We start from the raw sequence: 24,302 nt of genomic DNA on the forward strand, positions 1-24,302 counted from the left end.
TTGGTATGAAACCTCAGTCACCTGCTGTGACTTGGGACTCTTTGTGAAAGACTAAACATGTCTGTATCAAAAACGGTCACAGTTGGCAATTGATTTGAAATAGTATATTAGTAAAGCACAGTCCTTGGTCGTTTGATGACATTTGTAAAGATTGGCTGTTTTTATTTAAAAATAAAAACTTTTGGGGGGCAACGTGTTCACATTCCTTTAAATAAGTTACCAAAAAAAAAGTATAATTCTGCAATAATTTATTGATTTGTGCATTTTTGCACCCAGCCCCTTATGACCAGTCTTAACAGCTTGTATTTAAAATATGCATTTTAAAGCATGTTTTTAAAAACTTAAATTTGGTGAAAAGGAAATTAAGCTTTAACCCTGAGGCTAAATAGGTCAGTTTCTCTCCATAGGCCTTTTTCACAGCGGACATATTGACCGGTCACAGTAGGAAAAACGCAGGTGTTACTAATAACACTAAAGATGGCTCTGTGTACTCAAACGTCTTGTGTGGAAAAAAACATCTACTGTATCGGTGTGAAGGAAGAAATCTAAGAAAAACTGGGAAAATAAAGCCATCTAAAAAACTATCTAATAGACCACAGAGGTAAGTGAGAAAATGTGCTATTTGTGTGCACTGGCCCTTTATTGCATTGAACCCAGTTAGCAGGAAAGCACTGTGTAATTACATCTGCCAGAAAGAGGGTTAGAGATTATCTGATAAACTGAAGTGGTCCAGAACCAATTCTGATTCATTTTTAATGATTGCAGCTGCACAAGTCCCTCCTCAAATGCGTTTTAAATTATTATAATAATACTGTATGGTGGCAGTCATTTGGGCAGGAAAATGTTCAATAATATGATTTACATTTGTTAGACTGATTAAAAATGTAGTTTTGTGATAGTTAACAGTGCAACTACACTATGAATGATAAACAAAGGACTATACTGTATATTGTTCCAGAGGTATTTCTCCCTTACTAATACGTGCCGCAACCAGCCTTTAAAGTTCCATATGAAAACTGGCGTGTAGGAAAAGCACAGGTGTAACGAAATAACAAAATGAGTAATGGCTGAATTCCATTTGGCTGCGTCAGTTTCAGGCTCCTGGTATTGTGCATGCTGACTCGCTGTCATGGCTCACTGGGACACTTGAATAGAACAGAGCCACAATGTTGTGGGAACACCTGTGAAGTCATAACGTCTGCAGTAGTGTGTCTATGTATGCGTACCATGATCCATTCGGAGCATAAAAACATCAAATTAAGCAATAAAAAAAGTCACAACAGGTAAACCTTTTTAAACATTTTTATTAATTAATGCAACTTACAGTCAAGCCAAAGAGTGAACTATATTAAGTGATACGTATTCACATTATGTCCTAACAGGGTTTACAGCATATCTTGTGTTCTGTAAGCGTAATTGTTAACAAAAACAAGGAAATGTAAAATAGAAATCAAAGCTTACACCTTTTTACAACAACAAGAAACGATGAGCTTTGCAGTGGATGTGAACAAATTAAAATCAGCAACATAAAGACCCTCACCAGAACAGGAATGACAGCAAATTCAGTTTTGGCATGTCGTGGTTTAAATAAGGGAGAAGAGAGAGAGACAGAGAGAGATAGAGACAGAGGGAGAGAGAGAAAGAAGAAAAAATAAACAAACAACTCAAAACTGAGCTCAAAATGACACAGATGAGGGGAGGTTTGAATTCACACAGCTGTGCAGGGCTGCCTTTGCCAAGAGACTTTGGTCACTTTGCTTCTCCATCATGGCTAACAATGAAAAAAAAGCACAATATATAAAATGAAAATGGCCAGTGAGGGATAAAAACAAGAAAAATGGAGTGTCCTGGAATCAGTTCTATTTATGAATGAATAGGGGAATATATTTTCATATTTTCCAAGAAACTACAGATGATTGTCTGTTTTCCTTAAATGAGCAACAAAATCAAAAGGTATGCAGTCGACTACAACTCCAGGACAGCCCCTACATTCATAGGAGGTAGATAACACGGCAATGATGCGACGCAAACTCTTCAAGAAATGTTTCTGATCGGGAATCAAGCTCTCTGTCAGGTCTGCGAAATTGTAGTGCATAATTTGTTCAACTTTTAAGGCCAAATAGGAACCTCACGTGTAGATCTAAGGCTATTTTAAGACAAAGGTGCAAGAGGTGGAGGGGGTGGGGGGGGGGTTTGGACAGGGACACAGTAAGCAGATACAGCCCTTTCACGACAATACCTGAGTCAACAGTCGTGTTATACCGCAGAGCCGCGCGGTACGCTCGGTGCGCGTCAACTCTTCGTCAACTGAACCCGATATTTTTTTTTTTGGCTACACAGAGAATATGCAAAAAACAAAAAAGACAGAGCACAGAAAAGAAGGATGTGGCTACGAGTGAGAAATATTCGGATGAGATTTGCGTAGAAATTGCATAAAATGACACATTATCATTTGGCCACAAGGTTTAACATACTCCTTTGTTACAATATCAGATTTACTGGTTATGGCGTGTGCACAGCCTGTAGTGACATTCAAACCTCCCAAAAGGGGAAAATTAAAATTTTAAATTGGACAATATGAAGTACACTACAGAAAAAAAAAGTCAATGCAGCATATATCAGGCTTATGAGGTACTTCATGAATATATATATAGATATATCAACCTTTTTAGAAAAGCTCTTCAAAGTCATATTATTCCTTATAATTCCTATTGATAGCATAAAATACCTCGTCAGTTATTTCTTTTTACTTTCTGCCCAACCTCAAGCGGGCCGTTTCTTTTTTTTTTGAGAATGCTTTGAAAGTGCAAAACACAAATACTGATCGTTCTATGCAGCATCTACACGCAAGGTTGCATGATAATTAAAAATGGAAATGACTTTTATATATGTGTGACGCAGCAGATTTTGTCAAACCTTTTTTGTTGAAAGGACTCACAAACCCAGTGGTGGGGCAGATGGAGAAGCGAGAGATCCGACAAAAGGCACACATAAAAACGACTACAAACACGCTGGATGTTTTCAGTTTAGACAAAATTACAACAATCTGTAGTTAACTGCCACACAGACTCATATGTACCTTTCATTGAAGTTTACAATGTCCTGCTACATTGTAAAATATGTTCAAATGTGTATATTCCCTTTGTAAATTGTCGCATGCAAAAACTACACCTTATACCCTTTACAAAAACTGTGTTTAGTCTGGCTAATGGTAGGAGAAGCGGAAATGAACTGAGTAGGAGACAGGGACATCCACCCTGACTTTATTGCAGTACTGGGTTAACACGGAAGATAAATGTAGGCATTTGATCACGTGGAGTGGCTCTATCCATGAAGAAACCTTAATATTTAATCCTGGTAAAAACAAAAACTGAAAAAGCTGGTTCCAAATAGAGACAAATTAATCTACCCATTCCCAAAGTATTTTCCTACGAACTAAAAGTCAACGATGTTTACTGAGCGTCGCCTTGACCTGCGTAAAGAGGACTAGTGTAAAGACAAACTAATTACCAACAATCCACAGCCCACACAGACATTATTGCTGTACATACATCTTGCCGACAAACCTTCACCAACACTACAAACATTCCTCAATATCGCCAACATTTTTGCTGGAATATCAACACATTGGTGGCATATTTGTCGACAAAAGATCGAATCATGATTATAATTTACTTACTTCACCAAGTGAATGATTCCTAGGTTGTGCTGGGTTGTTTTTGTTGCTAACTTTTGACAAAATGAAGGACTCGTATTAAACAATGAGACTCCCAATTACAAAAATTTGGTCCCGTAAAGTGTAACCCACTACAGCAACCAGTCATACACGGTTTTCCACTTATTGAGGTTAAAGAACAGAACTGCGCTCTCATACGATATTGGCCTGTATCGGTTTGGTCACAACAATTTTTGTTTTTGTTACCATTATTATAAATGAGGGCTAATATTAGCTAGCACCTGATACTGCTCTGAGGTAGTTTTTTCCAAGTTGGTAAATAAAAAGCCAAGTCATTCTGGAGACTAGAAATGCTTTGAAAATACAAAAACACCCACATGAGTCTGGCATGATTGGATACGTTAGATCAGCTGGATGGCATGGGTTTGGTCAAGTCTAACTCCAAATGTCCACCGGATGCTACAACGCATTCTGGATTCACTTGCGGCTGCCAGAGATTATTGGTTCCCATTCTCTGTTCTGCTATACGTAACCCTCATCCCCCTCTCTGGGGTCCCCACAGACCCTGGAGTTAACTGTCATATCTCACAGGTGATTTATTCCATCATTTCAATTTTTCATGAATGCCAATATTTTTTTCCTAATGACTTCATTGTTTTTGGTCTTAATTAGTCCTTGTAAAAATGCCAATGTATCGGGGTCCTAATATGCTCACAATGACAATGCTAACTAATAATGTTTAGCAGGTATTATGGTAACCAATGTCACCATCTTAGTGTAGTGTGTTGAGATTGCCTGAGACTAATGGGAAGGTATTTATTCATAAACCAAAGTATTTGACAAATTATTTTTACCTGATGGTGGCATAAGATGAAATGGGGCCGTAATTGGATGGATTGCAAAGAGATTTTGTTAAGATATTTAAGCTGAGTGGTGAACAAAGGGGTGGCCCAAACAACTGGCCAACATCGGCTAAAACGGTTGACTAAACAATGATAGGTGCTGGTTTGTACCCACTGAACGACAGCATGGGCCGACTGGACAGGTTATTCAAACTTATAATGTATAAACCTCTAAGTATCGAGATGTAAACCTAACCTTTCATGGCAAATGTCTCCAAACGTTTGAGTAGAATGCCAGATTCGTTCAGTGACTCGTTCAGTGAGATCACGCAACTACGGATGACAACAAAAACGTGGCAGCTTAAGAACTGCTTGAAAATACTTCAAGATGTTTCTTAAAGGCATAACAGGTAGATTGAAACCAAGACTTTGACCACATGTGACAAGCAAAATGTGATGTTGCTGCATCCGGTGGACATGAGGTGTAACGGTTCTTTCCTCAAGTCTACCAGTACTACATTTGAATTTGTGCTCAATAATTCAGACTTGTAGCTAAAAACAATAAAAACGTAAAACCTTGTGGATACCACACCAGTGTCACATGGCTATAGGTAATTGGGTGGACATTGGCGTGATAAAGACTGACTGTCAAGGACAAAGAGATGAATAGGAAGAAGAGAAGTATGCTTGCTGAAGCCAGATGATCGCCAAGTAAATCATAACATTTACTTTCTAAAAATCTGGAAAAACGGCTGTGTAGTAATACAATCACCAAAAGTATGGAGCAAAAGTAACACTCAAACTAAAAACATTAGCTCCTTTGCTTTCAAGTGGCACTGCGCTAATTGTACTGTGGGAAGATTTTACAGGATAGAAATATCAGACCAGAGGGCTTAAGCAGAAGCCAAAAATCTAACAGAAAATGCAACCATAAATATACACACACAGCTCTTATGTTACAGCACCTCACACGAATGATGCCGAAAACAGAAAGGTGGACTACTCTTCGCAACAGTGTGAAACGTTGTGTCTCCTAAAACTACAAACATCCAGAGAAAGACATCTCAACTGTAGACTTGTATACCTCCTTTTAATCAGTGAAAAGATGAATGATATCAGCTGTTATATGGCCGATATCTAAATCAATTAAACATTAAAGAAGAAAACCTAATACTTTCTGCAAATTATTCAAGCCTATAAATAAGAGAAAACACCAAAAACAAAAGGAAAGGCTGTACACAAGAAGGAAACAGGAGTATAAATGTACTGGATGGAAAGCCTATACAATATTACAAACCATGCAGGCTCTAAGTACATTCATTGTTATCATTTGGAGCTAGGAAAATAGGTTCTACTCTACAAGGTTTCTTTATGTCAGCAATAGTTTCTCTACAAGAGACGGATGAGAGGCAAAGAGGAGAGACTATACTATACAGAGGGTCAAGGTTTGGAATAAGTTGATGTATTAGTTGTTGTTTCAGTGGAAGTCTGGCTTTATTTTATTCCAAGACCATTCAAAAGCAAAAGAGTAAACAGGCCGATCGTTACACTTGGAGGAATTTGATTTCAGCCTTTCACCCCTACATTTTAACATACGTAAAAAAAAATGGAGATGAAAACATTTAATTGACAGATCAATTAAATTAGCTTATGATATGCCATTTCTACAAGTTGCTTTGTCCTAGTTTTGCACACTCGAAAAGATAAAGGAAAAAAACTGAGTTGAAGTAATGTAGGGTTACCACTGCAGGGGTTTTAAATTCATAACTAAGCACCTTGCAGAGCATTAAAATTGGAAAGTGGTGCCACATTCATCCAGGCTGGTGTATTCATTTGTTTCATACACATTCTTGATGTAACTTATAATCAAGCAATTTATGTAAGAAGGAAAAGTCTCTTCTGAATCTTGATATGTATAGTATCGATGGTGTCAGGAGGCCTTACTTTAACCACTATTTTTCTATGCACATCTTTGCAGTCTTGAACAAGGACTCAAAACCGTCCCGCACACTTCATCCTCACAAAGCACTTTGGCATCCGCCCCTCTACAGAAATTGTACTGGCCATAGCTAATCTGCTCTTTTCAACACCTGTCAGTTTGTTTTGCATAAAGCTCTTTCTCCAACATCACTGTACAAAGGCAACCCACCTACACAACTACAAGTTTCACTCTTTCCTCGACATTTAAAAAGGCATTAGGATATTCTTCAAAGAAGACATGCTGAATGCTGGTTAGCTAGGTAGGATCCCTCTTGATCAGCAGGCGTGGCTTTCTGAATGTCAAGTGTGCCTGTTGGCTGTGCCTCTTGTATTTTTGAAAAAACACCAAATGCTAATTGCTCCTTTCTACATAAAAAGAAAAAGAAAAAGAGTCTGCCAGTCTGCCGCCTGATAAATACTCTTAATGCCGCGACAGCTAAAAAAGTCCATTCTTGTTTAGTGCAAAAACAACATTGTCAAATGTTTGAGTTTTATCGCTAGGGAAAGCAATGCCGTTCTGATCTGCTATTATAAGGTGCTGGTATATAGGAAATGCAAAACATGAAAGGAGCAGTAACAACACGTACAAGTCCATCTCTCAAAAATGATGTTTCAGCACACTGTCTTTCAAGGACACTCGTTCACTTTTCCACTTTCTACACAATATGACATTCATATTTCCATACATATACCCAATAACGGGGCTCCGCCTGACATCAGACGCCATGAAACACAACAGACGATTTTTACTTTTACTTGAATGAAAGACTTAAATGCACAATGGCATTTAATAACAAACACAATGTGCTGTGATGATATTTTTTAGAGCTGGACCTGAATATTTAACTATTCGGATATCCGTTCATTGGGTAGGTATTTTTTAGTATTGGTATTTGGTAGGTAGTTAGCGATTTTGGGATTCAGATATTCTGTTTGTTTTTTTCAACACTGTAGAATAACGGAATCCTTATAAATGAATGCCTTTAATAAAAAAGAAAGACAAGTATTGCAGCTTAGTGGGAGTCTTTACTGTGTAATGTTTTCTCTCATCTCCTTTAATCTCACACACACGGGGTGCAGCAGAGAGAAAGGCTACTCAGCAGGTTGGTAACTTGTTGCTCTCCCTACCAATATTAGCTACTCTGAACCATGTTAGGCTGAAAAACGTGAATGCAGGCTGAACGTCACCATGTTGTTCTGTTGGGATAAAGCTAAGAGTTAGCGTGCGAGGCTGAAGGGGTTCTTCGCTATTGTTTTTCTTAGTCTACAAGCAACTTCAACAGTCTTACTAAGAGCACCACTAGGGTAAATTAAGAATTTCTCCAACTCAAGGATATGCAATGATCATATCTGATGTGGGCTTTGCATTTGTTGTTATGCTGCTCAGGTGGAAAATCAAGGTGCCAAAAAAAGTCATGTCACTGGTGCATAGAATAAAAAGGAAAAGAAAGAAGGGAAAGCTGTGTGTGAATACAAACACACGTCAAGAATTTGGTCGTACAGCTCAGCGCTCAGAACCAAAACAAAAAACACATCTTATCAATTTGAGTAAAATATGAAATAAAATATCACGTAAACTGACAAAGCGCGTTCACCATCATGCACACCAAGCGTTTAAAAACCTCTACTGTCAATGCAAGACTCAAACAATGCCAATTAGATAGATAGCAGGGGTAATTATGCAGAAATGGCCAGCAGTGTGATGTTACCATAACACTTAAACAGGTAACAAGAGGTAGAACACACGGCCATTTCCACACAATTACACCAGTGTCACGCAATATAGCCGAGCCCCCGGCGTCGATTGAGGAACACACATCTATAGAAGTCAACGTTCTGCTATCAAAAGTGCATCCAAATTTACATGTTGTGAGACCAGCACCGATAAGAACAATATTGACATCATAACAGTAAATAATCAAGTACATGATTTTCAGAATGCCCCACAAACACAGTCAGTCGGATTTCTAGTTGCTTTACAGGTAATGAGTAAAAAGGGTTACACAGAGAGGTCGTCAAAGAGAGAGAGAAAAAGATCCTCATATGATGAAGCTTCTTTTTTAGCGTAAAGTTAAAGAGCCTCGTTGACCAGTCCAGTGAGGATTTAAGGTGGTTTACAGTGAAAACTTCTAGCACCTAGAATCAAGATGTCCTTTTGTGCTTCCATGTGTTTTGAATATTAAATCATGTAAAAGTTTGTAATCTTGTTTGGCTAAGAAAGATTGTGTGTTATAAAGGATACACCAAATTTTCAGGCTATAAAATCTACAATGTTACAAATGACCACAAATACTTCATCCTGTCAGAAAGGCATGAAGATGCTGATAAAGCACTAAGAAACGCTACTAAATGCAACATGCTAAAAAAACAACAATAACTAAAAAGCCCAGATTATTTACCTCTTTAAATGACCCAAATTAATGTGAGATACCCCACTGATAAATCCCTTGGTTAGAAATGATGCATAGTTAGAAAATATAGACTACTCGCCTCCAATCAAGACTATGAGAACATTCGCCAGCTCAACTTAGTAGTAAAACCTAGGTGGGAGGTTAGAAAATGTCTAGAATTATTAGTAAGACCGTAACAGTCTTAGAAGGCAAGAGAATATTTGCATTTAAAATCCGTATACAAATACAGTGTTAATTTAGACTACATGTGGGCCAATCATTAAAAAAATCTCTAATATTTTCAACAGCCTCAACTGAAAGCTTATTCAAAATATACCTTATTACCAACATTACTATATAGTATAATGACTCATAAAATGTCATTTGCATAAAACCCAAGCTTTTTGTGCGACAGCTGCCCCTTATTCATGGAGCAAACACTTTTTTAGGGAATTTAAATCCGTTAAACTCTAAAAGGTTGCGGCTTTCACTCCACTGTACCGAATGCCTGGATATCTTGGCGCCACACAAATATCCTGCTCTGACAAAGACACTGCAGAAAACACCATTCTGCTGCTATATACAATAAAACATACAAGAAGGGTTAATGTGTAAAAAGGAAGAAATAAACAATTATCACAAATAACTAAATGTGTAAAACATGAGTCAACTACATGCATATTAATAACAAAACGGATTGAAATTAAATTAGACTAACTATAAAAACAGACGGAAACATAAAAAAAAAAATTCATAAAGTTTCCCCCTATGTTGTTTTCTAAATCATGTGTCTTTTATCAACATGGCTCAGACTACATTAGAAAGGTGTCCTTGATGGGAACCAGTCCCAGTACACTATGTCTCGGCATGGGCATGGGGTTACTGGTGAAACAATTTCAGTTCAGACTAACAAGAGAGTTAAAGAAGGATACATGGTTGTTATTTTAATCTCTATCTGAACTCTAAAAGCCCTCATCTAAAATAAACTACCGTAAGTGTTGGTTCAAGGGTTGATAAGAAATATGATGCAAAGAATCTCTTCGTAAATTGTCGCCGGATTTGGCATAAAATGGTCATCAGGGACAAATACTGAAAATCCAGCAGGTATGGGCCTAAGAATTCATAGTTTTACACAGAAATGACAACAGAAATGTGGTGGCAAATGGCACTTTTCATCACATAGTGCCCTATGTGAACATCCACACACAACCCTCAATATATTAAGTACTTTTATCATGATTGAAGTACCCATTGTCATGTCAGTGCAATTTGCTTTGATTGGCTGATAAATAATGTTTGTCAGAGGAGCAAATCTTTAGGCATACAAACAGTGAACAGGCCGTCTTATCTTTTGAAGAATTTGATCCTCCTCCCTTCAAGCACCAAGACCCTAACAAACAATAGAAACAGGAGAAGGAGGGTAAACTTAGAATTTAAAATTATAAAATCACCCCAATGTATAGTATAGAAATGGTAGATTTCTTCTGTGAGTGACCAAACTTTTTTCTTTTCCTTTCATACTTTGAATCACATTTCCCTACAACAAATACAAACACACACGAATGCACAACATGTAAATAAAACCTCTTCCAGCACAAACCCCAAGAAAGAGGGATTCTTTTGCATCTTACAGTCAAATAGCTGGTTTGATTTGGGCTTGGTCAGGGGCTAAAGTACAATTGTAGACATATGGGTAACTGACAGGTCTGTTAAGTAGGGAAATCACTATGTGAAACCACAGTGACACTATCTACAGCTGACAAAGAGACAGCGAGGGGTAGTGTGTTCCATCAGTTGGGTCTCACCCATGCCAACCTGGGGTTGTGTGCTCTCAGGCAAAGTACATGGTGCGCAGGGTGTCCTGGTGGATTTGAACGGCCTTGGCCAAGGCCTGTTGGTCACGCCCGTTACTCTGGCCTGATGTATGACTGCCCTCGGCACTGAAACAACAAAATTGGGATTTCAGGGATATTATGAACATTTCATTAGGTTCATTCATTCATTTAACAGAATACATACACAGAGCCGTTCAAAGGTAGCAAACACAGCAAATAACTAGATCGAGTCCTTACCTGTCGTGCTCTTTGTCCACCAAATGATAGCGAGCCCGGAATGCCACTAAATGGGCGTAGTAAGCTGGTGCTGGGATAGAAACTGATCGGGTGCAGCGCACATAGGTGTGGCATAGCTGGTAGGTGAGGACCTGCAGTTCATCTGAAGAGAAGTGGTTGTCGTCCCAGAGAACATGGTAATGAGACGGCCTGCTGGTACCCTGCAAGGGGCAATCACAGCGGACAGGTTGCTTTTGTGTCCACAAGGGGAAACACCACCTATACTACCAACAGGCTTATGTTATTGGCTTAACTGGCTAGACTGATGATCCATTTGTTGTTCATGTAAATTCAATTTAAATCTGCGGCTAAAGTTTAAGTCCTTTTTCTAAAAATACTTCAGAGGCACAGTTGAACTTTTTAGTCCAACTACAGTTGATCGTTATTCCGTTCTTACCTAGTCTGACTCACCGGATGTAGACTGTTGGTATAAAACCTGCCATTGGCCGCCTACTTTATTCGCCCCGTTCCACTATCTCCACTAACTGTTTTGCAAAGACACTGTTGCTGAATCTGGGCCTTAGCGCTGCCCAAGACGATTATGATTGGTTTAAACAAACTAGAAGATTATATCCATTTTACCAGAATGATAAGTGGCGCAGCCAGAGAGAGGTCTGGCAGTGCAAGACTAGTTCTTACCTGAATGCCAGCGTGACTGCAAAGGTAAAAGTCAAATTCTGACGGGTGAGTGATTTTGGTGTCAACTGTGGTGCCTGCAGGAATGTTGCCGCTCTTCCCAACCTGCAAAAATCCACACAAAAAATGAATTAGTGAAGTAGGATGTTTTTTTTTAAAGGTTTGCATAACAAATGTAATTTTGTGGGAAGCAAACATACACAACATCAAATTTTGCCCTATGCATGTTTTTAACTGAAAAGTCAACTTCCAGATTGGGAATGCCATTTCCAATTACGGGTTTAAATGCTAGTGTCGTACTAGTGTCACCACATTACTCAGGATTAGCTAATGTGCCCAATATAGTGACATCACGTAAGCGAGTACACCAACACCTGTCACAGCTGGCTTAGTGCCATCTCTGTGTGACTACAGATAAGCCTTGCTGCATGCCAAACATCTTTTCTTTTTTTTACTGAGGGTTTACTTTTAGAAGGTAACTGCAACCAAGTACCAATAAATATTACATTACATTGGTCTCAAAGGTGTGTTCCCCCTCTAGCTCTCATTTCATCTTTCTAGTTAAGCTGGTTACAAAACTACCACTCCTACAAATGACACAATACTGACCCTCTCGTTTCTGTCCATACAAAACAGTCTTGTGTGATGTCTCTTCTGCACGACCACAAAGGTGATACCAGGCTGGTAGTCCTTCTCTAATTTTATGCAGGCCTCACGGATCGCAAGCAGCTCGTGCTGAAGGACCTGCAGCTCAAAAGTTATCAAAGATTAACAGGTGGAAAGTTAGATATATTGATGAGAAAATCTACCAAATTCAACATGTACAAAATGTACAATGACATAAACACAGGAACAAAAATAAAACAATTAACAATTCACTGAGCTCTGCTATGTACATGTATGTATTTTCTTATATTATATTGGTTTTAGTGCCTAAACAAATGTATCTATAATGTCAAATATAACGTTTTTTTTCCCCCCATCATCCCTGATATGTGTATCACCTGGTTGAATTGGCCCTCAGAGATGCCATCTCTGTAGTAGATGATTCTGGTGGGCTTGAAACGGGTGGACTTGTAGAATTGGATGAGCAGCTCCCTCACCATGGTGGCCAGGTCCTGGATGATGTCCTGACGGTGCTGCTGCACTCGCACTGTGGCACAGTATCTACTGGGATGGGCATCCATACTACCAACAACCTGGTAAGGAAGTATAATTTAGTATCAAATCAAAGGATTGACTTTTGGGGCTGCTGAGAGAAGCTGAAGCCTAGCCGTACAATAAATGACCTCGCCATAAACCAAATCAAGAAGAGGAAAGACGTCTGAGAGCTGCAGAGATGGTCGGAGATTCTCTGTGATTGTGGCACTTGCATTACATTACCGTTTTTTGTGAAGTGTAGATGGTCGTCTTGTGTGGTGTGATGTGGTGTTACTTACAGCAGCAATGGAAGGCTTTTTTCCATCTCCTGCAGGTGGATGAGTCACATCTGCACCAAGGAAGATCACTGGCTGCTGGAAGACCAAGGGCCTGGAACAAAAATGCAGAATGTGAAATTCAGCACAAAAACATTACATTTTCATAATTTGGACAACAGTTGATATGTGTCACATTTCAGAGATAAAAAACATAGATTGATTTCAGGATTTCATTATTAGCATTTTTACTAACCTGCCCTGTGGGAGGAGGATGTTATTGACTCCACCAAGCTTGACGTTTATCTTCAGACAGAGGTTGGAGAGGGTCTGAGGTGTTGTCTTTTGAACATTCTTCACCTGCACACACTGCGTGGCCATGCCAAGTACAGTGTCCCCAACACGTTTCACCTCAGCTGCAGCATACATCAGGACAATAAGGACATATCAATGAAGTAAACATGATCAGGTACAATACTCATGTTTTGAGTTCCTGCCTTGGTGCTTGACATTGGGGGCACACAGGTACACTGATCAATTACAGCCTTTGGGACTGAAGATATGGCTTGTTCCACCACACTGACAACTTTTAGTGTAATCTAAATATATTTGGTTGTTCTGTACAAAGGAGGATGGGCTTACAGATCTTTAAATGACAGTGAGTTGGTAAGAGAATAGGACACCAAGTTTGAGATGTCAGGTATCATGACACTTCTGTTTTAACAACTAAACCTTTCCGATCTTAATTTTCAAAAGTATTTTGATCATAAGTACCACTGGAAGTCAGGACTTAACTTGACAAAAAAGATTGCTTAGGTTTAAAATATCAATGTCCTGAAAATGTCACTTATCTCAGCTGACAGACTTTAAATCATGCAGCAGTAAATGACATAAGAACAGACTGCCTGAGTGGATCCCTCACCGTAGACAGGCGTCTTCCCCGGTAAGATGACGACCACCAGCTGGAGGCCCTGGTATGTGTACTTGAGGTGCCTGAACATGGGCTCCACACTGTCCGCTCCCTGGGCGTATTTACAGAAGCAAGGCTGGCCCTGGATGGGCATCCCTGCATCCCTAGAGATCTTCCGCAGCTGATCTGTGAATGCTCTGAAACAGATGAGGAACTTGTTTATTCACAGTTCAATGAGGTTTAGTGATTTAGGTTGCAAGATAAAGTAATGACAAGTGACAGGCGGACATCAAAGCAAGAACAAGTCCAGGTCCAGTAGTTGAATTCCTAAAACATTCATGGATATCTAACAGCCCTTGAGGTACCTTGTAGGGATGTCACAATGAGGATAAACCCATCACAACTCTCTCTGGTCAAGCTTTTGCTGAGACAGGAGGCAGAAGTGCCCCAGAGCACTTCCTGCTTCCTTACGGCGCCCATGTTAAAAATAGATTGTATATAAATGTGATGGTTAACCAACTGGGCTGTTCAGGCCATAACGGAGCTTTTATTATTATATAATAAAAGCAAAACGACAACGGAGGCCATGGGAAAGACCTGTAATCATGTATGCCAAAACACTGTAACATTAGTAACACCAACTACTGTGGTAAGCCTACTACCGAGTTTTCAAAAATCAATCAATTCAACTACTCTAACTTCTTTTGACTTAGTATTAGCCTACACTGTATATGGAAAATGAAGAATAGTACATTTACTCTGAACCACAATATATCTGAAAAGAAAATCATGAAAGCCAGAAAAAACTAGGACCTGTAAGTCGTGCACTTGCTATACTTCACACCAAACACAAACATGAAGCTTGAAGGAGAGAGAGAGCGAGAGAGAGGTGTGTTGACTAAGTTTACTATTTATACAATTCAAAGTGGTGCAAAAAACTCTACATGACACTCATGTTTACTTGCAAATAAATGGCACATCTGTGCACAATCAACATGCACTCTTACGCCCCTGTTGAGCTTACATACCTCGGTCCTCATGGGTGCAATACAGCAAAAGACTCTTGGCTGTCATGACAGTTGTGAAAGACCCAACCAAGGCACAAATGAACTAAGACATTTTTGTACTGCTTCTGCGCTCCTGACTGCAACATTTGAAACTCAAGCTCATGGCTCAAAGTATCCTTGCAATTGTTCACTTTTATAAAAAAAAGTCTACATTATGCTTGCAACATTTTACGACCAGCCATTTAATCTTGGCATATGTCCACAATGACATGAAATAAATGCACTTGATGTATCTCACTTACTTGAGCAAGAGTTCTGTGCATTGCCTCTGTGGTGCAAAGCAGGCGATGGCCCACACTTTGATCTCAATGCCAGTGTGAAATTGCTTGTTCCTCATGTCCCATACTCCCTGGATTGGTGTGGCTATTGCTTTGTTCTGCAAGTTGTAATGACAGGATCCTTATTAGTGTTTGTCACTGTACACAAGATTAATTTATTCAAATAAAACTTGATACCAATAAACTGAGTTGCAGCTACTACATGAAAAATACAGGCCATCAACCCATCCAAACAGATGATCAACATACCCTGCCTCCATACAGAATGGAAGGTGCCTGTAGGACACGGCCATTGACTTCGGTCATCTCATCCCTCACCATCACTCCAAATTCACGAACGTAAGGGTCCGTGTTGAAGTTGGCACTTCTCATCTGTAAAAAAAAACAACAATAGTAAAATTAAATGTGAATGTTTTGTTTTGTATAGTAAATAAAAACTGCCATGATTAACATTTTGTTTGACAACTTGTAAGTAAACTTAGAGAAGGGGCTGTAAGCACATATACTCTTTCTCTTTCATTGAGAACGCTTGTATCAGGCCTTTCTGCGCCCTCCGCTACTCACACTCTGTGACACGCTAACGCTCATTTCTCCCCGAGGTCGAGGAGCAGGCCTGAGGTGAGGAGCGTGCAATCCGACCATAAAGATGATTCAACACATTGGAGAGAATCAGCAATAGGGCTACATGTTTGAACCGGCTTCAGACAGACAGCGTAGCAGAATTCTCAGGGGGTTGCTGTGGCGGTGTAGGTGTGAATCTACATGTAGTATACCGTTTGTACATAACTATTATGACCGAAAACTATGGTAGGCCGCGATGATACCAGCCAATCATGACCAATGATGGGAGCCCTCTATTCTATTAATAGCCAACCAGCAAACACCACTGAGCCTGTGTTTGGCATCAAACTGAGAACAACATCAGCAGAAATTCTTTTTTATCTCACCTAAACATTCAGCTAGAGTCTATTTTTGAAAACAAGTCAAGAAACAGGCCAAGCAGCCACTGAGTTTTGATCACCTTTGAAACCCCAACCCTTTCTGGTCTTTTTTTGTTGCTACCAGTTAGAAAATAATAACATATGTGATATATATAATTGGATTAGTGTGTGTGTGACAGTGACACGACTGTACATTCAATAAACATTGCTTTATCTCTCAACCACTTACCAATTTACTAATCTCATCCTGCCGGTCTGGTGCTGATCGGGCTGTGGCACGGATCATAGTGGAGGTCTGATTGTCTGTCAGCTTTTTGATGCAGCGCTGTCCTGCCACTATGTTACACACCTGGATAGGAAACACATGAAGCAAAACAGGTTAAGGCACTCCAGCAAGTTGCCACAGGGTTGTCCGGCAGTGGGAGTTTCACCTATGGCCAGTTTGTGTGATACTGTATTGTGTTCTTTTAACAAGATGCTTTAACTTAGCCTATTGTTTATTATTTTAGTTTTTTTTTTTTTACATCAAATCGTTGTTGTGATCCCCACATTTCCAACTGCACTTGAAGGCAGCTTCATTTCAAAGAGAAAAAGAGAAGACAAGACGGATGGATTGAGCGAAAAAACTCCCAGGCTGTTTCGGGTTTTTTTTTCACCTTCATAGTTTCTTAAAACTCTCTTGTGGCAGTGATAGAGACAGTAATGTTTACTGTTATTGTACGGGACTCTCACAGCGCCTCAAATGGATTGTGACAAGTCTGATACTTAAGTCTGCCAGTTACATTATTGGCTGCAGCAGTGTTGTGTTGTGGGTTGTGGGAGGAATTTGCATTTTTTTTTAAGTACAGGCAGTTTGTGATGCTTACCTCTAGAGGTAAGTAGGTGTGCTTTTGCTCCTGTCCCACCTGTAGACACGGGAGGTGGGGGTATCTCAAGATAAGCTTGTACTTATCTTTGAAGTACTGTGCTACTGTGCATTCAATTGTTTGGCCGTTCTCTTGCTGCAGGGGGAACCTGAGGGGAGACACACACACCAGAAATGTAAGAGAAAGAAAAATACAGCAATCCAACAAACTATCACAGACAAGATCCTTGACATGGCTCCTATTCTTAGTTGATTATTGGATCACATTTATGGAGATGAGTGATCTTAAAATACTCAGCATGTGGGGAGAAACACACAGTGGTAGAACTTTACACCCGTCTGTCCACATTTAGTATGCCACCCTATCGTATCCCTGTGTGAATTATGTTCTTTGCATGTATGCATGGCCTGCAGATATTGTACAGTGCAATTAAAAATGATATGATGTGAACACAGATGAGAGAGAAGAATCATCTCACGTTTGGTGGCTGGCTGGTCTTCTGGTCACGTTGCACACTCTGTACTTCCTCTTCATCTGTCCACAGTGAGTGATCTCCACCTTCAGGCCTGGAAGAAGGAATAACGATGAAGGACAACAGAATAAAAAGATAGCCAAAAACTAAAATAAAAGCCAATGTTGAATGACCTGTGACAAAAATATAGGTAATAATTTAAAAAATCACTGTAGAACTCTAAAACTTTAGAATACATGGATCTTATATACTATTCTAAAATCTGTATTAGTAATAGATATTACAAACGGAATCAAATCTAACACAACACCCTAATTATGAATACATTTAACTAAGAAATAACCCAAAACTAAAAACTTAAACGTCTAATTGACATTACAAAGACTTTAATAGCCACTAAGTGAGCTCCTTAGCTTTATACCTTTGATTTCCTTTGTAAATTTCACTCGCTGAGAGTCTGTTAAGGGCTTCTGTTGTTCTTCAATGCTTTTGAAATCCAAGACCTCACACATGAACTCAATTACAGGCTGGGCTTTGTAGAATGCAGTGGCAGAAACTGCAAACAAAACAAGCACACAGAGGTGAGATTTATAGAAACAGCTTTACTTTGTACTATTTGTGCATAATCAGCATGAAAGTTACCATCGATGTTGAGCATCATTTTCCAAAGGGAGGGCCTGACAGACTGATGGAAGCCAAACCAAACCTCTCTGCCACCACCTAGGGGGTTCGAACACCCCTCTGAGGGAGTGAAGAAAGAGCGGCCCACCGGGGTATACCTGTAACAGAGTCGTGAAACCCGATTAAACATGTTCTGAGAGACGGAAGCTATTCAACAATCTCGTTAAAAGATCAAACTGTTAACAAAAGACAGTAAAACATAAGTTAGTTTTAGGTCTCTAGAAGTTCATCTCTGTCTGGAAATATGCAAAAAAAACTTTCTATCATGCTACACTGGAGATTAAAATTAGAGAACAGGGAATTAATACTTGATTTATTCTGGAATATTGATATTTTTTATTATTCCGAATAAATCAAGTATTAATACTACAACTAAACCCCATAACTTATATTGTGTGACTGGAATTTGACTTGTTTCAGTGAAGTTGCAATGCTTGTCACTCTGCACGTCTGCACCTCACAGCATGTTGAAAGCTTTCGAACAACGATCAGCTATAATGGTAAGTATATTCAATTTGTATTTAATGCGAAAACTTCTACTGTGGTCATTTGACAACAACAGACATAAGGTAGGATATGCATTTACAACATTTTCAAGACAAACATGCCAGAAACCATAATATAAGGACAATGAATCACCCATAAATTAATCAATGTTCATTAAGGAAAAAAACTCACCTCATAGAGGGCAAATGTCTCATGACCACATCCAAGGCTTGGACAGTCTCAAAGGGGACGCTGGGTAGCCGCCCTGATAGTGCCTCGTGCAGGGCTTGCAGGCTAACACAGGACACCCACTTGATGGATACTTTAAAGCTGCGGTCTTTGCCTTCACCGGGAATGGTTACCTCAAGCTCCACCTTTGTGGTAGATGGGCAAGAAAACCATGTGAAATACCTTGTGAAAGGCTGTGATATTTAAAGACCAACAGTTTATGCAATTTCTCCAAAAGTAGAGATCTTATTGTTACATTTGGTCCTGAACAAATACATACTTTGTCTCTGCCTATGGGCAAGGGCATGGCAGTGTAGAGATTCTTCCTCCCGTCATAAACTGGCTTTCGATCACCAAAGATTTGTGTTTTAAAGTGCTGGACCATGTGCTCCACAATTTCACTGAGAACAAAATGAAACAAATGAATTAGACTCCAACAACTGATCTACAATGTGCCAGAGGCTATATATGTATACACATAAACATACCGGTTGACTCTCCTGGGGCATTTTTCAGGCTTGATGTCAATGTCATAATGGTAGACCTCTAGTTTGGGAATTTCCATCTCGAAGAAGTTGGCCTGGAGCTTGATTGTCCTCCCCATGGTGCCAAAGTCCGGCCGCGACGGTGGCTTGAACACATATTCTGGCACTGGGGAGGATGGCGGATCTACAACAGGGGGGTCAAAAGTAGAAAAGTGGCAAATTGCATAATTAGAATCACATTATAAGGACATCAAAGATTTCCCATGATCTTAAAGGCCCAATAAGTATGTTCTGACCACATACTGTCACTTATAATAAAATATTGTGTGTTTCTCAACTGATCATAATGGATAAGTATGTTTTTGTCCAAATTTAAAAATGTAAAAAATGTCTTCTTTTTAATGATTACCTTTAGCAAAAACTATTCAAGACATGTCTCTTGTGACATGTCTCAACCAGTTCTGCACAACCTGTTTAGCCATGATAACTAGTACTACATATAGGTAATCAAAATTGTGAATTTAGACAAACGCAAAGATTGTTTTGGGATACCTTAATGAAGCCGTTACATATGAGATACACGTACACATATGTAAGCCTTCTAAAACAAATTTGTAATTGTGATGCTCAAATAGTATTTTCTTAGGTATGGGCTTCATTAATGATGAACCAAATGACTCCGCAAGTAATTGGGTCAAATCTATACAGATGCTTTGAATTTGAATTTCAAGTGTCTATAATCTTGATCTTTGTTTCCCATTTAATAAAAGAAAACTTACAGTTGTAATATAGTAAATAAGTAATCTTGTAAATTCGTTTCTGAATAACTCAGAGGTGAGACATGAGCACCAGTTAAAGAAATCAAGTCTCCTTTTACATCTGAAAGACCACCTAGCTTTATTAGTTGTTCTAAAAGGTTTCAGGAATATTAAGAGGCAGTGAGTCAAGTCATCATATAACACCAACGCTTAGTTCACTGATTGTTTTGGCTTAAAGATGGCAGGAGAACTTGACTCTTTGAATATATATATATATTCCACATTAAATATCTTCAAATGACTATTGAGTTTGTGAATTGACTGGCATTGATGCACTTTTTGAAGTGTCATCCATTCTTTGTTTTATCCTGAAGAGTCACTAAGCTGTCATCATTTGTAGACAGCCTGAACCCAGAATCTCTATAACTGCAACATCAGGTATTACAGTAGGGTTTTCCACACACAGATTCAGCAACAGCGCTGCAATGAAGTAAAGCTGTCTTTTTGGTCACTGACACAGACCAAGCAAAAGTGACGTAAAGCCGCCCCAGTTGTGATTTCACACAGAACTCCAACATTTTAGAAGAAAAAGAGGCATCTGCGTCGCGTGTATGAGCTGATCTGCACTATTAATCAATCATTCAAAATTAGAGACCCCCGAACCTCCAACTCTATACATTAGAGTAGCACACCTGCCAGCAGGAGGACAGGGGCGGACTGCAGTGCTGCAGTACCTGTGCATGTTGGTTTAAGAGAGAGAAGGGAAGAGACGGTAGGAGTATTGCACACCATGTTTTTCAAGTTATTAGTAACTTATGGTACACCTAACGCTTTTGTGGTTCAGCTCATGCATCACTACTGTCTGCCGTTTTGCAATGCTGGCTTTCCCGTTCACACAGATGTTGGCTCTCTCTACTTTCGTACCCGCCATCGTATCAGATCTGTCCCCCCTATTCCGTCCCTGTGCCTTTCACACAGACGGTGGGGCGTAATAAAGGAGCAGTAACCCTGCAATGAACAGGCTGTTTGAAAGGGGCTAGTTAGACTACTCTTAATTCCCCTCAGAACCGTATCTTTGTGCTCCAGCTCTTTTCATGGAAACAGAATAACACCCATAAAACCTAGTAACATATGGTGGATATTATTGAATATTAGTGTCTAAAGGTGCATCGTCATTCAGAAAATGAGGAGCATTTAGAGGAAACTGACTAGTATCTAGAATGATAGTGTTTTTTAGAATCTCACCTAAAGTGCCAAATCACCACCATGTACCCCATTTCCTGGACAAGTTCTTTATTCACCCAGAAGATTAAATCATACTTCAGATGAGTACATGCTGTGATGCTTGAACGATAACCAAAAAAACATGATGTTGCCGCTTACCAGAGCCCGTCGATCCAGAGGAACGGGGTCCCTCTTGCATCTCGGTGGCTACAGAGCACAAAGATATCATGTTATGAATGCTCAAAAATCGTCTTGATCTGATACACACTGTACTTAAATACACAGAATGTTAAAGACATACATTTAACCCGCTTAGCACATGATATATATATATAGGTTTACTGCTACAGAGGTTGACATGAACAATTTCTTTATGTGGCAAGAAGAGGCAAGGAGAGGCAAGGTACAGAGTACTACTCATCTTACACTTGTAGATTTCCATTGCAAACATTTCATTTCGGTATGTCTTGCTCTCTTATCGCCTCCACAAAACCATGTCCACAATCAAGGGCGAATTTTTCAAAACTCTTATCAACAGGCACACAGAAGGAATCAAGCAAGCTGCTAATCTAACTCTGCTGAAGCCACCCATTCTCCTGGAAATCGCCTGATCCTACAGCCATTTCATATTTCAGCACTACCAAAGAAAACAGAGATTCCCCTCAGAAGGATAGAAAACAAACTCTAAAACAATGGCTACATGTAAGAGAAATACAACATTGTGTTCTTATTGTTTGTTCCTCAGGATGAAAAGCTAATGACGGAGAAAACCCTTAGCTTCAATAGTCTAACCTATGTAGTCAAATTGCCAAATGAGTCGGCAGTTACACTTCAGCTGAACCTATCCTAAGCCAAGCAGCATAAGCCTTATTGTTTTCCCTTTATATGTCCAATGTAATAAACTCTGTGTTACATTCACAGAGCGTCGGGAAATTAGCAACATGGCCAAATTTAAGGTGGATACAGTTGGCTAACCATGGCTAATATTGGTGATGAGACTAGATTGCATGGTCGGCCGCTAAATATTGCTTTAACTCTTCACTTGATGTTAAACTACAGTCATTACAATAAGACCTGTGTTTATACCAGTGTGACGGATTAAGAAAATATACGTCGATCGATCCAAACTTAGTGAATTCACATTGGGAAGATAACTAACAACAAGTTTGGAAACGAGGTTGAAGCTAACTTGGCTAACAGCAGAGTCTTGATGTTGCACGCTAAGCTAAGCTCGCCTCCACCACTAAAGCCTCCAGTGAGCACCGGGACGACATGTTCTTGGTCAAAGCATTTGTTCAGTTTTATACGAACGAGACAGACAAACGACACAGGACTCGAGTTTGTGTTTCGGCAACGGGAATGTAGCGGCTAAATGCTGCAAACCAGTGTTATTTTGTTGCTAAAGATGCTAATGTTAGCTGCAGCACTTACCTCCAGCAGAGGAATACATTTTGTCGACTTTTTTAAGCGTGTGTCGTGGACGTACAGATACTCCACTTTATTTGGGCCAAATTCCACCGAAACTCATGCGTGGTCGAAAAGTATGTATATTTACAAGAGCGAAGGGATGATTCCCAGTTCGGAAATAGAGATATTAAGTTAGCCAAGTGGTAAATATTTGGAGTCTCTCATCCTCGGCACGGCCCCATCCCCCCAACACACAAAACGGGAGCCGAGAGAAAAGATAGCACAGAAAAGACCCATGCAGGGCGAGAGGGTTCCCTCCCTTGTACTTCCGTCTTTGGCCACTGTTGTTTTTATTTATTTATTATCTCACAAAGTATGAAAGCCATGGAGGACTAAACATGGCTTAAGTCTCAACAAATAAATGCGTAAATAAATATAAAAATGAATGCATGAACACATGTATGAATAAATAAATTCACCCACATTTAGCTATTTATTTATGTATTTCTGTGTCCATATGTCAATGAGGTCCATTTATTTCAGCATTTTTTATTTATTTCAGCATTTTTATATGTATGTCTGTATTATTTATTTATTGCTGACTTAATTCAAACATTTATTTGTATATGCATTGAGACTTAAGTCATGTTAAGTCCTCCACATGTATCGTTTTTGTACGTATTAATCGGAGGGAACTGTCTTGGTCGTTGAACTCTTCGGTGACGTCAGACGCACGCCGCGCGCTCTCAGACTTGACCCGAATTCAAATTTAACAACCACAACAAAGGTAATTCACTTGATAAGAAAACATAAAGCTTTGCCCTATATCGCATGGCTGACAACACTGACCGAAACCACAAACCGCGACCCGCAAACAGAGTTAGTAAAAACTTTGTCCACAAAACAAGACACCACCGGAAGTGATCCGTGGCCTCGCTGGTGAGTGTTTCCGGGACTCCAAAGTCAAATAAGTATTTAAACAATCTTTCAGCGCTTAGCCCGGTTTACTCATTCGCTCAGGCTATTAAAATGAGAAAATTATAACAATGCGTGCAGAAGTTTCATCGAGGCAGAGTAGGCTAGTTTGTTGAAATGACTTGTCAGCTTGAAGCAGCAGGAAAACACTGAATATTATGTGTAGCTATATTTGTTTTTTAATTGTAGGAAAGATTACGTCCACCTGGAATAAAAGCATCGGCCTTGAGTAGGTCTATACAGGTAAGAGTTGACTGGTAAACTGTAAGACACATTTCAAAGAATAATGTTGAATTGTGAAGAAATAATTCAGTAATAAAGGCAAAATTAAAAAGTAATAAAGCCGTATGATGTATATGCTATATTAAGATAAGATAATATGGTGAGTGCAGTTCAAACTGCCTACTCGGTGCAGTCTGACTTCCTTTTCTGTGGATATGATTCAATGTATCCCGTGTTTGACACTTGACACAG

At 39.4% G+C, this 24,302-nt stretch overlaps 1 protein-coding gene across 3 annotated transcripts; it reads right to left on the reverse strand.

The window, feature by feature from the left end:
• Nucleotides 1–1,286: 1,286 nt before the first annotated feature.
• Nucleotides 1,287–23,087, reverse strand: ago2 (argonaute RISC catalytic component 2). 3 transcript variants are annotated; one of them, XM_083925382.1, is made up of 21 exons: nt 22,878–23,087; nt 21,606–21,653; nt 19,468–19,648; nt 19,260–19,380; nt 18,944–19,125; nt 18,227–18,363; nt 18,006–18,140; nt 17,591–17,678; nt 17,113–17,260; nt 16,476–16,595; nt 15,555–15,677; nt 15,270–15,403; nt 13,973–14,157; nt 13,307–13,466; nt 13,075–13,165; nt 12,640–12,834; nt 12,245–12,385; nt 11,639–11,740; nt 10,961–11,160; nt 10,704–10,828; nt 1,287–10,278 (listed from the first exon to the last, which is right to left on the reverse strand). In XM_083925382.1, the coding sequence occupies exons 1-20, from the start codon at nt 22,894–22,896 to the stop codon at nt 10,720–10,722; spliced, it is 2,619 nt and encodes an 872-aa protein (XP_083781508.1). In that variant the 5' UTR covers nt 22,897–23,087; the 3' UTR covers nt 1,287–10,278; nt 10,704–10,719. The 3 variants fall into 3 exon arrangements, with proteins under 3 accessions (XP_083781508.1, XP_083781509.1, XP_083781507.1); XM_083925383.1 differs by having other exon boundaries at nt 1,287–10,828; nt 12,245–12,379; XM_083925381.1 differs by having other exon boundaries at nt 1,287–10,828.
• Nucleotides 23,088–24,302: the final 1,215 nt, after the last annotated feature.

Source organism: Echiichthys vipera (genome assembly GCF_963691815.1).
Source record: "Echiichthys vipera genome assembly, chromosome: 13".
Classification (NCBI taxonomy): Eukaryota; Metazoa; Chordata; class Actinopteri; order Perciformes; family Trachinidae; genus Echiichthys; species Echiichthys vipera.

Excerpts from the sequence above, each read along its gene's own strand:
- ago2 (XM_083925382.1), bottom strand. Across the intron at positions 19,126-19,259 it reads TGCCCATAGGCAGAGACAAA|GTGGAGCTTGAGGTAACCAT; the intron begins GTATGTATTTGT and ends TCTACCACAAAG. Across the intron at positions 15,678-16,475 it reads AGGATGAGATTAGTAAATTG|ATGAGAAGTGCCAACTTCAA; the intron begins GTAAGTGGTTGA and ends TTTTTTTTACAG.